At 40.7% G+C, this 13,263-nt stretch overlaps 1 protein-coding gene and 1 long non-coding RNA gene across 2 annotated transcripts in view; one reads left to right on the top strand and one right to left on the bottom strand.

Annotated features, from left to right (window-relative positions):
- Positions 1 to 630: 630 nt before the first annotated feature.
- lhfpl3 (LHFPL tetraspan subfamily member 3) overlaps positions 631 to 13,263 on the top strand; it is a 60,029-nt gene continuing 47,396 nt past the window's right edge. Inside the window, exon 1 of the mRNA XM_082510241.1 lies at positions 631 to 1,902. Within this exon, the coding sequence (XP_082366367.1) occupies positions 1,467 to 1,902 (436 nt within the window). The 5' untranslated portion in view covers positions 631 to 1,466. The remainder of the gene's footprint in view (positions 1,903 to 13,263) is intronic.
- LOC309692066 lies at positions 1,880 to 12,182 on the bottom strand. The gene is made up of 4 exons (XR_014272197.1): positions 11,374 to 12,182; positions 8,508 to 9,463; positions 5,715 to 5,861; positions 1,880 to 1,955 (listed from the first exon to the last, which is right to left on the bottom strand). It is a non-coding gene; the product is annotated as an uncharacterized lncRNA (long non-coding RNA).

Below are 13,263 nucleotides of genomic sequence, written 5' to 3'. Positions count from 1 at the left end.
AATGTTATTTCTTTCTCTCTAGCTAATCACTCACTCAGATACATAATCTTCAGCTACATTCTTATCCACTCATCCATCCATATGGAATACAAAAAAAATCATTTTATATATCAATGTAATGCTTAATGTAATATCCATCCATTCGCTTCCGCTTATCCTTTTCAGGGTCGCGGGGGGCGCTGGAGCCTATCCCAGCTGTCATAGGGCGAAAGGCAGGGTACACCCTGGACAGGTCGCCAGTCTGTCACAGGGCTAACACATAGGGACAGACAACCATTCACACTCACATTCACTCGCACATTTACACCTAGTGGCAATTTGGATTATCCAATTAACCTATCCCCACAAGTTGCATGTCTTTGGACGGTTGGAGGAAGCCGGAGTACCCGGAGGGAACCCACGCAAACACGGGGAGAACATGCAAACTCCACACAGAAAGACCCCGGCCTGATGTTGGAATTGAACTCAGGACCTTCTTGCTGTGCGGCAACAGTGCTAACCACCGTGCTGCCTGCTTAATGTAATATTATAATATAATATTTTTAATATTTTTAGCAAAATAATGATGAAAAAGACGTAATATCCTGCACGTTTCGTTCTTGATGTGAGATTATCATTATTATTTTTCTTGTTATTTATTTATTTTTGCCAGTTGCAAGAAATACATATAATAAATCGTTGTTGTAGCCTACTGATCTAGTCTTTGTGCTCAAAAAGCTTAATATCACAGACCAGAAAATGGGCTACAGTTTAAAGAATGTACCAGTCTAGGTAAAACATTAGAGAAAAGACCCTGCATCTTGGCATTTGATTATCAATATTTGAATAGCAGATGCGTTTATATCCACTAATTTCCATACAATTATTGTCGCAGTGATCAGGCGTAAAATCGCTTCGCTCTAGAAGAAAAAAAAATCAGTGTCTGTTTAAGATTTCGCGGGTGACTGTACGTCAGAGTGGGATTAAGGGATGTGGGTTGGCCCTGTAATATCCGAGGCTATCCTCCAACTCTAATTCAATAGGAGCTCAGCTGCGCTGTCGGTCTGTCGGCGTCGAGAACGGGCTGACCATTTCAGGGAGAGCCGTGCACACAGCTGAGACGGTTTATCGGAACAGCGGACAAGATTCAGGCAGAGACATTTTAACATAACCTACACATGAAGGCAAATATGGAAGAAATCCCCTAAATTTTGGATTCCCAGAGCTCGTCTTTTTTTCTCCCTGGAGCGCATGTCTTGATTCTGCCGACTAATGAGTGAAAAGCAAAAAGAAATCAAACACCGACCTTGCCACGGATGAGAGCGTAGTGATGCTGTGATAACTGTGACTGAACAGACAGTAGGGGAAAAAAATCCGCGAGCAGCGACAGGGAGAAGTTGTGCGGGATATTGTGGTCAGATGAGGCAGATGTTAGTTTGCTGAGGAGGTTGATAGATCCCGAGGACCGCGCAGACCACCCTCACATTATGGTCCCCGGGGCCCCCAACACGACCACCACCATGCTCCCCGCATCCGAGGCTGCCAAGATCTACCAGACCAACTACGTACGCAACTCCCGCGCCATCGGCGTCCTATGGGCCATCTTCACCATCCTCTTCGCCATCGTCAACGTGGTGTGCTTCATCCAGCCGTACTGGATCGGGGATGGCGTGGATACGCCGCAGGCGGGCTACTTCGGTCTGTTCCACTACTGCATTGGAAACGGGCTGTCCCGGGACTTGACCTGTCAGGGCAGCTTCACCGAGTTCAGCAGCATCCCCTCCGGTGCGTTCAAAGCTGCCTCCTTCTTCATCGGCATGTCCATGGCGCTGGTGCTCACCTGCATCACCTGCTTCGCGCTCTTCTTCTTCTGTAGCACCGGCACCGTGTACAAGATCTGCGGCTGGATGCAGCTGGCTGCAGGTAAGAGGCATGACTACAGGTGGAAGTTTGGAAAGATGGCTTGTAGGGGAGCTCTGGGGGTGAGTGAGAAGAGTCCAGTGAGCAAAATGTTATAACCTAAAACTGTTTAAAGGCACAGATATTACCCTCATCTCCCAGTCAGGGTGTGGACTTGTATAGTTTTTGGCACAAAACATCTGTATATTGTTTTAAGGCACCAACAAATTCAGAGGTTGGAGTGCTTTTTCACTTCAAAAACAACAGCAAAAACATGTAGTTTACATCAAATTACATATGTAAATTAGTTGACCCTGAACTGTAAAACAGAAAAAAAAATGATCACAATGTGCAACAGGTTAAGCCACTGAGCCCAAATTGAGTAGATTTTGTCTGATGAGACCTTTTGTCAGAGACTCTCTCTGGTTAATAAAGCCCTTGTAAAACATTATATAACTGTCTGTGGTGTAGGTGGGCTGGCAACAGCCTTGGAGTGACCAAATCTTCAGCTCCAAACATTGTACTAAACCCTCAAGAATGAAATAATGAAGGCATGCTAATATTTTCATTTTGCTTTCAGAGAACTCATTCCCCCTGAACCTGAAGCTGTGAATGAACTCTCTTCATACACAGACAGCGATTTTAAGTACAAAAATACAGATGGAAGATTTTAATATAAGCTTATATCTTCTTAGTTTCTTCCACTTCAATTCAATATATCGTTGATTTTATAACTTCTCAGTGTTTCCTGTGGTGTGCTTAAACATAAACTGGAAAACGCAAATTCTTCTTTTGCTCATTTAATGACACAGGGAAGGTTTTATCTTCAATCCCAGCCAGGACGTTAAATAATAAGAAAACAAAAACTCACACAAAGAAATGTAATGATGTATAGTACTGAGTGAGCTGTTTCCTCCCGCCTTTAATTATTTTTTAGTTCTTCTCCTTTTTGCAGAGAGTTCCATCCAAAACAAACTATTTCTGTACATACAGGAGCAGAGAGTTTAATAGTGAAATCGTTTCTTATTTTACCCCTTTCATTTATCACAGATGTGTTTTCTGTACATTTTATTGTTTTTCTGTTTTCTGTTTATTTGGATCCCTTTTAGATTTATATCTCCCAAGAGTCCTTATTAAAGTCACAATAGAATACAAGCAGGATACAGCTGTGGCTCAGAGGGTATGTTGATGACTCAATCCCTGACTCTTCCAGCCCGCATGTAGACGTATCCTTGGGCAAGATACTGAACCCTGATACATCCGTGTCTATGAATGTTAGAAAGCGCTTAGAGTGAAGGATGAGACATGTAGCAGAGTGTAGTAGAGAGTAGAAAGACACTCTATAAGTACCACTCCATTTACCATCCTACATACAAACACCACCTCCTACACCCGGTGCAAAAATACTGCACACATACCAAGTGTTTTAAAATAAAGTATTTTTCATATACATGTGAATGAGAAACATTTACTCCAGTGAAGCATGTACCCCGTGGCCATTTTTCCCTCCCATGCCAACTTTAGGCCAAGAGACAATAAAGCAAGAATCAAGCGTTATTACTATAGTTATCTTATGATTTGTTCACAGCTTGCTGACACTGATTTGTGATAACAGTAAGAGATTTTATTTATATGACACCTTTTAAAACACATTTACAAATTTACATTGTTGGGATAGGCCTGGCAGAACCCTGGCTGGGTATCTCAGGCTGTATCCTTCTTTAAAAGGTGTCAGAAGATCTGAGATACACTTAGTTTGTGAGCCCACAGTGGGCTTTAAAACCCATCAATCAAATCTTAAAATCAATCATCAAATGAAAAGGTAACTACTGAAGAGAAGCTAAAACATGACTGATGTGCTCTCTGGCTGCTGCATTTTGGACAAGCTGTAGTTTTGTGTAGATGTCTTTGTGTATAAGGACTTAATAACGGTCTACAAGAGAAAACAGAGCATGACTGGACAACTGAACTGATATTCATATTCCAATTGAGGTGGCTGTCAAGATATGACACCCTGGTTTTTACAGTGTTGGCCCAAAGAGCCCAGATGTGCTGTAATACTTCTGTTAGCAGCATTGTGGCCAATTAATGAAGCGCTTACTGAAAGTCCATTTTAGTTTAGACAATTTTAAATGTGTGGGCTTATCAAAGGGCAGCATGTCTTTGGACTGCAGCTTCCTCCCTCAGTCCAAATGCATACTTCTAAGGTTAATTGGTGATTCTATTGTTTTCTGTGTGATGGGCCTGTGACTGGTGACCTGTCTAGCTACCCCATGGCGCTTAGCTAAATAAGCAGCTAAGGAAATAGATGGTCTATTCCTACCTTGTTCATTTTCTGAAAGCATTTAAGATGATTTACTGAGTTCTTCTTAAGAAGAACATTTCTCTGACATTGTACTAGGGAGTTGGCAGATTAAACACTGGCTAATGTCCAATCTGACTGCTTCTGGACATTTGCATTCTTATGCGAACCTCAGCTAGGATGTCTGGAAAAGTTCAGGGCTGCAGTGTATTTTTGAAATGAACATTCACCAAGGACAGCATCGAAAGAAACAGCAGAGGTATAAGAGCTGTGTAAACTGAGCTTCGAGAGTGGTAGTCTGTAGGCGCTATACACTGAGCCTTACAGGCTCGTGTCTACAGCTGTGTGCTGTCACCTTTGAGCGGTGCTAAAAGTATGTCGAACCACTGGTAATGTGGGCTACTGCTGTTCATGTTTGCTGGTCTACTATGTTAACCTCTGCTGTGGAAAAGACAGCAGTCCTCTACAGAGAACTTCTTCATTAAAAGCAATTAAAGCTTTCCACTGCATGCATGCTTTCTATCTACATTTTCCTCTTTGTGATAAACCTTCCTGTCACCAACTTTTCAACTGGTCTATGTGAACCTGGAATCTTTGAGATTAGGTTCATGCTTTTGGGTTTTTGGAGAAATGCAAATAAAGTGCATCTCCTTAGGCTCTGTTGGTTGAAGGTTTCTTGAATATTGTCATGTCCATATTGCTTGAGATTTGTCCACCATAATGGATGCTACACAACTGCCGAACGTCAGGGAGAAATGTGCATACCCTGACTGGTTGGGTTTCTGGGGGCTGCTCGTTGCCAGAAACAGAGTGCTGCACCACAAACCTCCTTGTGATTGATTTGGTCACTAGCAGATTGCCTGTTGTATGCATGGAGGACGCTGACTTGCTAAATACTAACCGAGGGGCTGTAAGATTTGGAAAAGTGTGACTCAAACCTCAAACAGAGAACTCTTTTGTTTTCTGTCACACTTTGCAGACAACTTCCATTAGTCCATGAAAACTACCAACAACTGCACCAATATGCTAGCGATCAAAGCAATCGAAAGGAGGTTTTGAACAACCACTCGCACGATACACATTTCTTTCTAGTGAAAAATCCAGTTTCCAGATGGTTGTGGACCAGTTTTCTAGACCTGTGTGTCACTGATGCCCCATTCACATGACCCTGGATTATCATACTTCCAAAATGGGGAATAAGTTAGCAGTTTCATGGCTGCAGTACCTCAAAAGCTAACAAGCTAAGTAAATGGGTAATAACACAGGACCATAAATCCTGTTCTAGACCACAGTTCACCAGGTACTGTGATTTTACCTGATCTTTTAACCAAGTTTACTAGATCCGTGTCACACAGTGTGGCTTGCAATAATTTTAGTGCTGATTATTGCTGAAGTCTCACATTAGTTGATCTTATTTCATATTCATCTAAGGATTGTCACAGACCCAGAAAGCAGACTTAGAAAGGAGTTTATGCCTTTCAAGTGTTTATTTATAAGTTGGTGAAAAAGTAAAGAGAGACAGCGTTAATAATACCTCAGTTTGGGTGACTATAGCTCAGAAGGTAGAGCAGGTCCTCTGTTAATTGGAAGGTTGGTGGTTCCATTCTCTTATGCTCCAGTCTACATTCCAAACATCCTTGGCCAAGATAACAGATGATTCACTAGGGCATGTGACTGGTAACTGAAAACAGAAGAGGGACCAGGGTTAACAGGTGAATAGGAACACTAATCACTGGTAACAGGGTTGTCACAAGCTCCATTTGGCAATCTGACCAGGAACTGAGGCAACCTTAAATACCCACACATGATGACTGAATCTAGGACAGGTGTGGAAAGGACAACCAGATAGGAGACTCTGCCCACACCTAATGCCAACCCCACCTCTTCACCTGTGACTAAATAGCAGAATTAAAACACAAGCACAGATCCTCAATCTGGTGCACCACAACACTCACCGTTAATCAGTCACATCATGAGTCAACCTCTGACAGTTTAGGCGAGTGTAGCCTCGAGCAGATGAGAAACATCTGCAGGGGTCCACTGAACCTGCTTGTCTTTTTGGGTTCATTTTCAAGCTTGTAGCCTTTGTCCTCAGCTGACAGTTTTTAATTTATCCAATTTGGATACAACATTTTCACCACATATAGAACAAGTTCTCCAATAAACCTGTAAACCGGCTTTGATGTGCAGGATAGAAGGAGCTCCCTTTTAAAGTCTTTTGATATTTGTTTTCCTCAGCTTGTGATTTTTGTGTAAAAATGCAAACATAAATCTATCTAAATAAGTCCGATGGACGTATGGAAGCTCATTTGTATTCTCATAAAGATTGGTTTAAGGTCAACAGTCCCAACTGGGAACAAAAAAGAAGAATATAGCCGATATCTTCCATTTGTCTTTCACTTGACCTTGACTCAACATTGACTAGAGAGAGGTGGAAGAAAGAAGCAGCTACATGACTCACTGAGCTTTAATTTGATCCAGAAATAAGAGATTTGATTTCATTTCTTGAGAAAATGAACGGCGCTGCACAAATTTACACCCCCGCAGCGAAACATATGATAAGTAATGACTGATAAAGACAGCGATTCTGCGCCGAGTCTCTGGCTCAGAAACGTTTGTGTATATAAATAATCTGCCAGCATCGCATCATGCACCTTTATAAATGCTTGCAGCAAAACACTGCTTGTTCTCAAATGGGAATTAAATGTCATAACCAATAACAATCACATTAAACTGCACTCCTGCTTTCTGCCTACAGAATATGCCCACACATTTGGGGTTCAAGTCTGCTGGCCACCCGGCCAAACAATAAATACCTAATCATTTATAAGTAGCAGAGGTTAGCAGAACCACTGGCCAGCTGTTGGCCTACTCCCAGCACAATGTTCCCTTTTCATCTAAAAATCCCCGAAGCTCTAGCAGCTGTGAGTTGGATTATCTCGGAGACAAAGCACAATGATGAGCTCAATCACGAGCCATTCCTAATGAGGAGCAGTTGGTATCTTTGTGGTGTTTTACTCACAGATCAAAGCTGCTTCTTATTCCTCTGAGCCATGTCGGCCTTCCTCGGGTTTCCCACCAAGTCAGGAGAACAGAGAGTTTTTGCGCTCGCTAATGATTATTTTCATGGCTAATGACTGATCGTAAAATGTCAGAAAAGAGTTTGGCAATCTTCTAAGCTCACCAAGTCAGTTACATTGTTGTCGCACCGTAAGGCAAATAGTAGGGACGCGCTAATGTCCTGGGGAGCCATTTCCAGAGAACAAACTACTATACACTGAGCTGACAACATGCTGACAGTTTCTTAAACTTTCCGTGTTTTTTTGTTACATATGTAAAATAGTAGTCTGTAAAATGCTAAATTTAATGTAATCTTATAACCACTGATTATTTTACTAAATAAACCTGTAATTTTATATATGTCAATTGCATTTTAATCAGAATTATTGCTTCATATTTTCTGAGGGTGAAGAATCTTTTTATTTTTGAGTTCTCTGAAAAATCACCATTCCTGGAAGATCTCTCAGGTAGCAGGAGAGTTTGGAGTCTTTGTCTTTCACTGATAAGATTCAGTAAGAAATGTAGATTTCTTCTTCGTCTGTTTTTTAAAATAAGAATTTATTGATCTGTAAACATTAATAAATAATAATCCTAACATGTCTTAATGACAGAACATCACGGCTTGTTGTATAGCAGGCAGGAGTTTGAACCCACACACGGGACTTGGAAACAAGAGATATAAAACTCAAAAATGACTTTATTGCTGATAAATAACAAAGAACAACAAGCCTGTTACAAATAATCTGAAACTATAACACTTTTGGAGAAACACACAAAGGACACAGCCATGAGAGAGGACACAACAAAGCAGAGAACAAAAGCAGAGAGTTTAAATACACAAGAGGAGATGAGGTCAGAGTGGAGACGCCTGGAGAAAACAGCTGAACAGAATCTAACTTATGACAAAGAAGCAAAACTGAACATAATGCACGAGACGAGGGGATATCAACATAAAACAGGAAGTAACACAAGAACAGAAACACAGACTTGACACAAAGGCAGAAAGGAAAACCTTCAAATAGGGTAAACTTTATTAATGTAGCGGGTCTTTATTAATGTCCTGCTGACCAAAGCACTTGAAGCACACACACTCATACAATCCTTTGATTACTGAACTCCAGAACAATGCTTTTTTCCTGTTGTACACACCCACACCGCTGGTTTTCCAGTAGACATGTCCATGCTTGTGATTGGTCAGAAGCTTAAACTCATGCCCCTTCCTGTGAAAGTGCTTGTAGCTAAACTGATAAACCCTGGATTGACTTACCAAGCTCTTAGTGTGATTCCTGATGCTCATTAAATGAAGCTAAATAATGGAAAGATATCCTGGTTATGATGAATTTGGTCCAAAAAATATACTGAGTCCTAGAAAATAAAATAAAACAGGAAACCACACAAAAAGAAGTCAGAGTGAATGATCCAACAACAGTAAAGACAAGACTTTATGTATACAAATACATACATACACAAAACATACATATATATACAGAAGGCAGAAATAAAGCACAGGAGGAGACAAGTAAGGTGAGGCAGGCACAACTGCAAAGAATCAGCAAAAACAATGAAGAAATCAGAATGTAGGCAACGTCATTAAATAGAAATAACGAGCAAGAGGCAGCTAGCATGTAGACAGAATGTAATAACGATATGAAAAAAAAGAGAAACTCAAGACAAAATGAAACCAAAACTCAGCAAATCCTATACAAGGACCTTAAACGATGATCGCTGATACTCATCTGATCTGAAGACCTCCATTACGACATCTGAATGGAGTGAATCAACACTTCTCTCACCTTTCCTCCTCAATGTCATTTTCAAGTCCCAACAAGTCCATATGTGGGACCAGCCACTAAAAGCTCTCTTGGCAGCTTGGATACACAATCTCGAGGAGCTTCCTCTGTCTGATCCCATCAGGATGTAAAAAAAATACATATATTCCCTGTCAGATGCCATTTCAGGTGGTCTGAGGCTGCTGTGATAGGCTGTCAAAGACAGCACATACTGCTCAGAGGCTTCTTTCCAATAATGGGATCTCTTGAATGTTTGATGAGTATTGGCTTCTGGTGCATCAAGATTTCTGAAAGATATGCCAGGAATAATGATGATCTCTTTAATGATGAGATATCCTTTTTTTGATATGAAACAGAACACAGCTTTGATGGTCATCTTTTGCATTTCTTTGTACAGTAGTTAATCGGGTCCTCCATTTTCTCTCTTCTGCGACTAGATTAAAAAAAAAAATCACAGTTTAAAGGTCAAAGAGGTCAAAGATGAGACTGTTTTGATGATGGAGATTTACTTTCTAAGTGGTGTAATTTTGGCTTATGGGGTGTGACAGGCTGTTTATAATAAAAACACATTAATAACTTCTTATGTTTCCTACATTATTTATTCCCATCTTTGTGCTGAGAAAATAAAAACTTTTCACAATGAAAAATAACTCTTTTTAAAAAGCTTTTCAACACAATATATTTGAGTATTTAGCCCAAATTTAGTACAAAATCAATGCTGTACAGCTGATAAATACCAGTAATCTGCCAGTTTATTTATAGTCTTTTACGCTATATGAGCTCTTCTCACGTCTTTGGATTTAAAAAAAAAAAAAAACAGCAGGGTCTCTTTACTGGACACTTTATGGAGTCATATATTTGATTTACTTAAATTTATGACTGCAGACTAAATTTGTTGGTAGACACACTTCATGGCCATCGCTGAGGGTAGGAATGTAGACACCAGAGATGGGCGTAATCTGATTACTTTTTTCAAGTAACGAGTAAAGTAAGGGATTACTATAGAGATTGACAGACCATGTGACTTTCGCGCATTGCATGCCGGTAACTCGTGGCAAAACAATCCAAGTACCTGCATCAAATGCAAGCATTTGCAGCACCGCAAAACATTCATTCTTCGGTTCCAATAAATTCTTGCTTTTTCTTTGCCCCCCAAAAAGGTATGTACAAAACGAAGGAGAACAATGCTGGTCCGTACAAAGACAGACTTAATGAAAAGTCAAAGAAAAGATACGAGGAAAAAAATCAAACCAGTGAAAGGGTTAGATCCTTACGAGCACACAGAGGGACAAAATACATTAGTGTGCTGCCCAACTTTCACCACGCTCATATTTATAATTATACGCTTCTTGGAGTGAGTGCATACACTCGTGAAGTTTAGTAACTTCAGGTCACTGCAACAAGCCCAGGTACAGTTTACCGACGGATGGGTGCAGGACCTTGAAATGCACCGTGTAGAACGAAAGACCATCGTACATATCATAAGTTTACCAGTCTCACAAATCGTCTTCATAAACACACATTCGTTAACCGTTTATTAATAGGACCTTTGAGCTCAATGGTAATTAATTAGTAGTAGAAATAAATTCTGGTACCCATCACAGAAATGTAGCAGTGACAATAATATTGTATGCTGTAATCGCACTGGACAATTAGTGATACAAAACAACTGTTTTATGTTTTTGTCAATGTACCATGGTAATAACAGAAGCGAAACACAATATTGTGTCAGGACAATTCACTATTTATGCACAACAAATAAAGGAGCATAGCGCGACAATTTCTGTTCAGCGCCAGACTTGCTTGTAACCTATATCACCAATTATGTTAAGAAAAATGACGCATTAACTACAACAGCAGACTGACCTTTGTAGAAATGCTTCGAGCAGACTAACCTGTGAGCTGGAGTGTTCTGGGACGTCTTTGAATGGCTGCAATCCAGTCGCCTCTTTGTTACTTCGGAAACATGGCTCTCTTTATTGCAGTTAATAATACAACAGCTTCTTGCCATTTTTTGTGTTTCTTTTTATCGCTGATCACTGATTTCAATTGCGCTAGTACCTCTTGCCACGAGTTCCCAGAATTCTTTGCGGTTTTACCCCTGAGTGACGTCACATTTTCAATCTCTATTGCAAAAACGGTAATTAGATTACCGTTTCTTTCCCGTAGGAACGCTGTGTTACTGCGTTACTAAAACCGTGATTTTTTGCGAGAATGTCTCACGACAGTGAGTAAGCGAGTGCGCCGTTAGTGACAACAGCTGTGTGCAGATCAACAATGGATCACATATCGATTGTGGCAGAGAGTATGAGCGTGCAGCGTTCAAAGCGTGGAAGTACTGACCTTACTTTGAGTTTGAGTCCATAAAAAGTGACAAAAACATTAGCGTCCATCGTGCGTGGGAAGAAAACTTCTTTTTACAGCGAAAAAAACCCCTAAACTTCCAAGCAAGCACGAGTGCCGTAATGGGAAACTCACAGAGAAACTCGGGATTCTTTAACTGACCGCGGCACACCTGCACCAGGGTAAACCTCCGCCTACCCTGTTCCTGCTTTACAGGTGAAAATAGAGCAACAGGACCGCTGAGTCTTTGACTTTATTTATTTTCTGCTGTGTTTTACTTGCATCTATTTGAAAGAGTGAGTGTAAACACAAAAAATATTTTTATTTTATGTGCTGGAATGTGTAAAAAAAAAGGTTTAAATGTTAAACTAATTTATTCAAGTCAGAGAATGTTGCATATAATTAAATTTTTGCTTGATGCATAAAGTTAAAAGATTAAAACTGATAAAACAAGTTAAAAAAAGAGACTTTTCTATTTGATTACATTTTGTATGATGGATTATGCAGAAAAAGTAGAATTGGGCTGAAAGATCTATTGCTTTATCACCTATTCAGGTTGTAAATCGTGTTTTTAAAAAGTAACTAAGTAATTAATTACTTTTGAAAATAAGTAATCAGTAAAGTAACGGGATTAGTTTTTTGGGGAAGTAATCAGTAATTAGTTACTGATTACTTTTTTCAAGTAACTTGACCAACACTGGTAGACACACTAAGCTCTCTCTTTACCACAACAAACCAGTACAGCATCACTACAACTGCAGACCTCCTCATGCTGAAGGGAATTTTATTCATGAGTGATCCTATATACTATACTGCTCTTAGCAAATTATCTTGGGTGAGCCTCAGCCTCACCCAGAAAAGGTTACTTGGGCTCCACCTTACAGACAGGCCTGGGGGAAGGGCTAGTTGGCAAGTGGTTGTGTCCTGGTGTAAGCCTTTGGAGCCTTGTTCAGCCCAAAATAGCCACACAGGTTCACTCTCCTGTGGCTTCTCCATCTCCAGGAGGAGCCAAAGGGGTCTGAGGGTTTGTGGATCAGAGCGATGGTGATGATGACAAAATATATAAAAATTATCATTAATTATCAGAGCAGAAAGTGTCTCTGATGCCATTTAAACCTGACATCATGTAAACAAAATCCTCTGGACGTCACATACAGTGACAGGCTCTCTGAGTATTGTACTGGATGCCTGCGTGATCCCAACACATCATTAAGAGACTTGTTTTCTCTGGTAATTTGTCGCCCATCTGCTGTTTTTTTGCTCACTTCATACTTTGTGTTTCAGAGGAATTAAAGAGATTGTAAACTGCCACTTTAGTTGCCATTAATAAATCCATTAGTTACAACTTATAAACTTTTAAACGCATGCCTTATTATAAACTGGCACCGATGATGCAAGCAGGCTGAGGTGAGCATGCTCAGTGCGGAGCAGCAGGCACACAGCTCTTGACAAGACGATGCACATCGATGCTCAATAACCTGGATGGGCTCCAGAGCTCTGATGGCCATCTGGATCCCACACAAATGCGCATACATGAACACTGCCTTTGGCATGAGCAGCTGCTTGCTTTTCTGTGACTATAAGTCCATAAAAATCCATAGAATCAGAGGTGGGTTACTCAAAGTGCTGCTGAAGCATTTCCAACCCAGCATCCATTTCCTGGTTGCCTGACCAGCAGCTCCCTGTGCAGTAAGTGGCTCTCCTCATGGTGCTCTCTGCGTACTAAGTGGTCCTCTAGAGAGTGGAGCTGGCATTCAGAGGTAGCAATAAAAGGTCCATTTGGTAGCTGAAGGTTTATTGATCCAAATGTTGCTTTCCAGAACAACAGGAAGCAGCGCTGTAACAGGACACAGCTGCCACTACACGCATGGCCTTTTTGATGGCTCTTCA

The sequence above is a fragment of the Aulonocara stuartgranti genome, assembly GCF_965226115.1.
Source record: "Aulonocara stuartgranti genome assembly, chromosome: 17".
NCBI classification, from domain to species: domain Eukaryota; kingdom Metazoa; phylum Chordata; class Actinopteri; order Cichliformes; family Cichlidae; genus Aulonocara; species Aulonocara stuartgranti.
The sequence above is the reverse complement of the archived record's forward strand: the minus strand, read 5'-3'. Positions and strand labels throughout refer to the sequence as shown.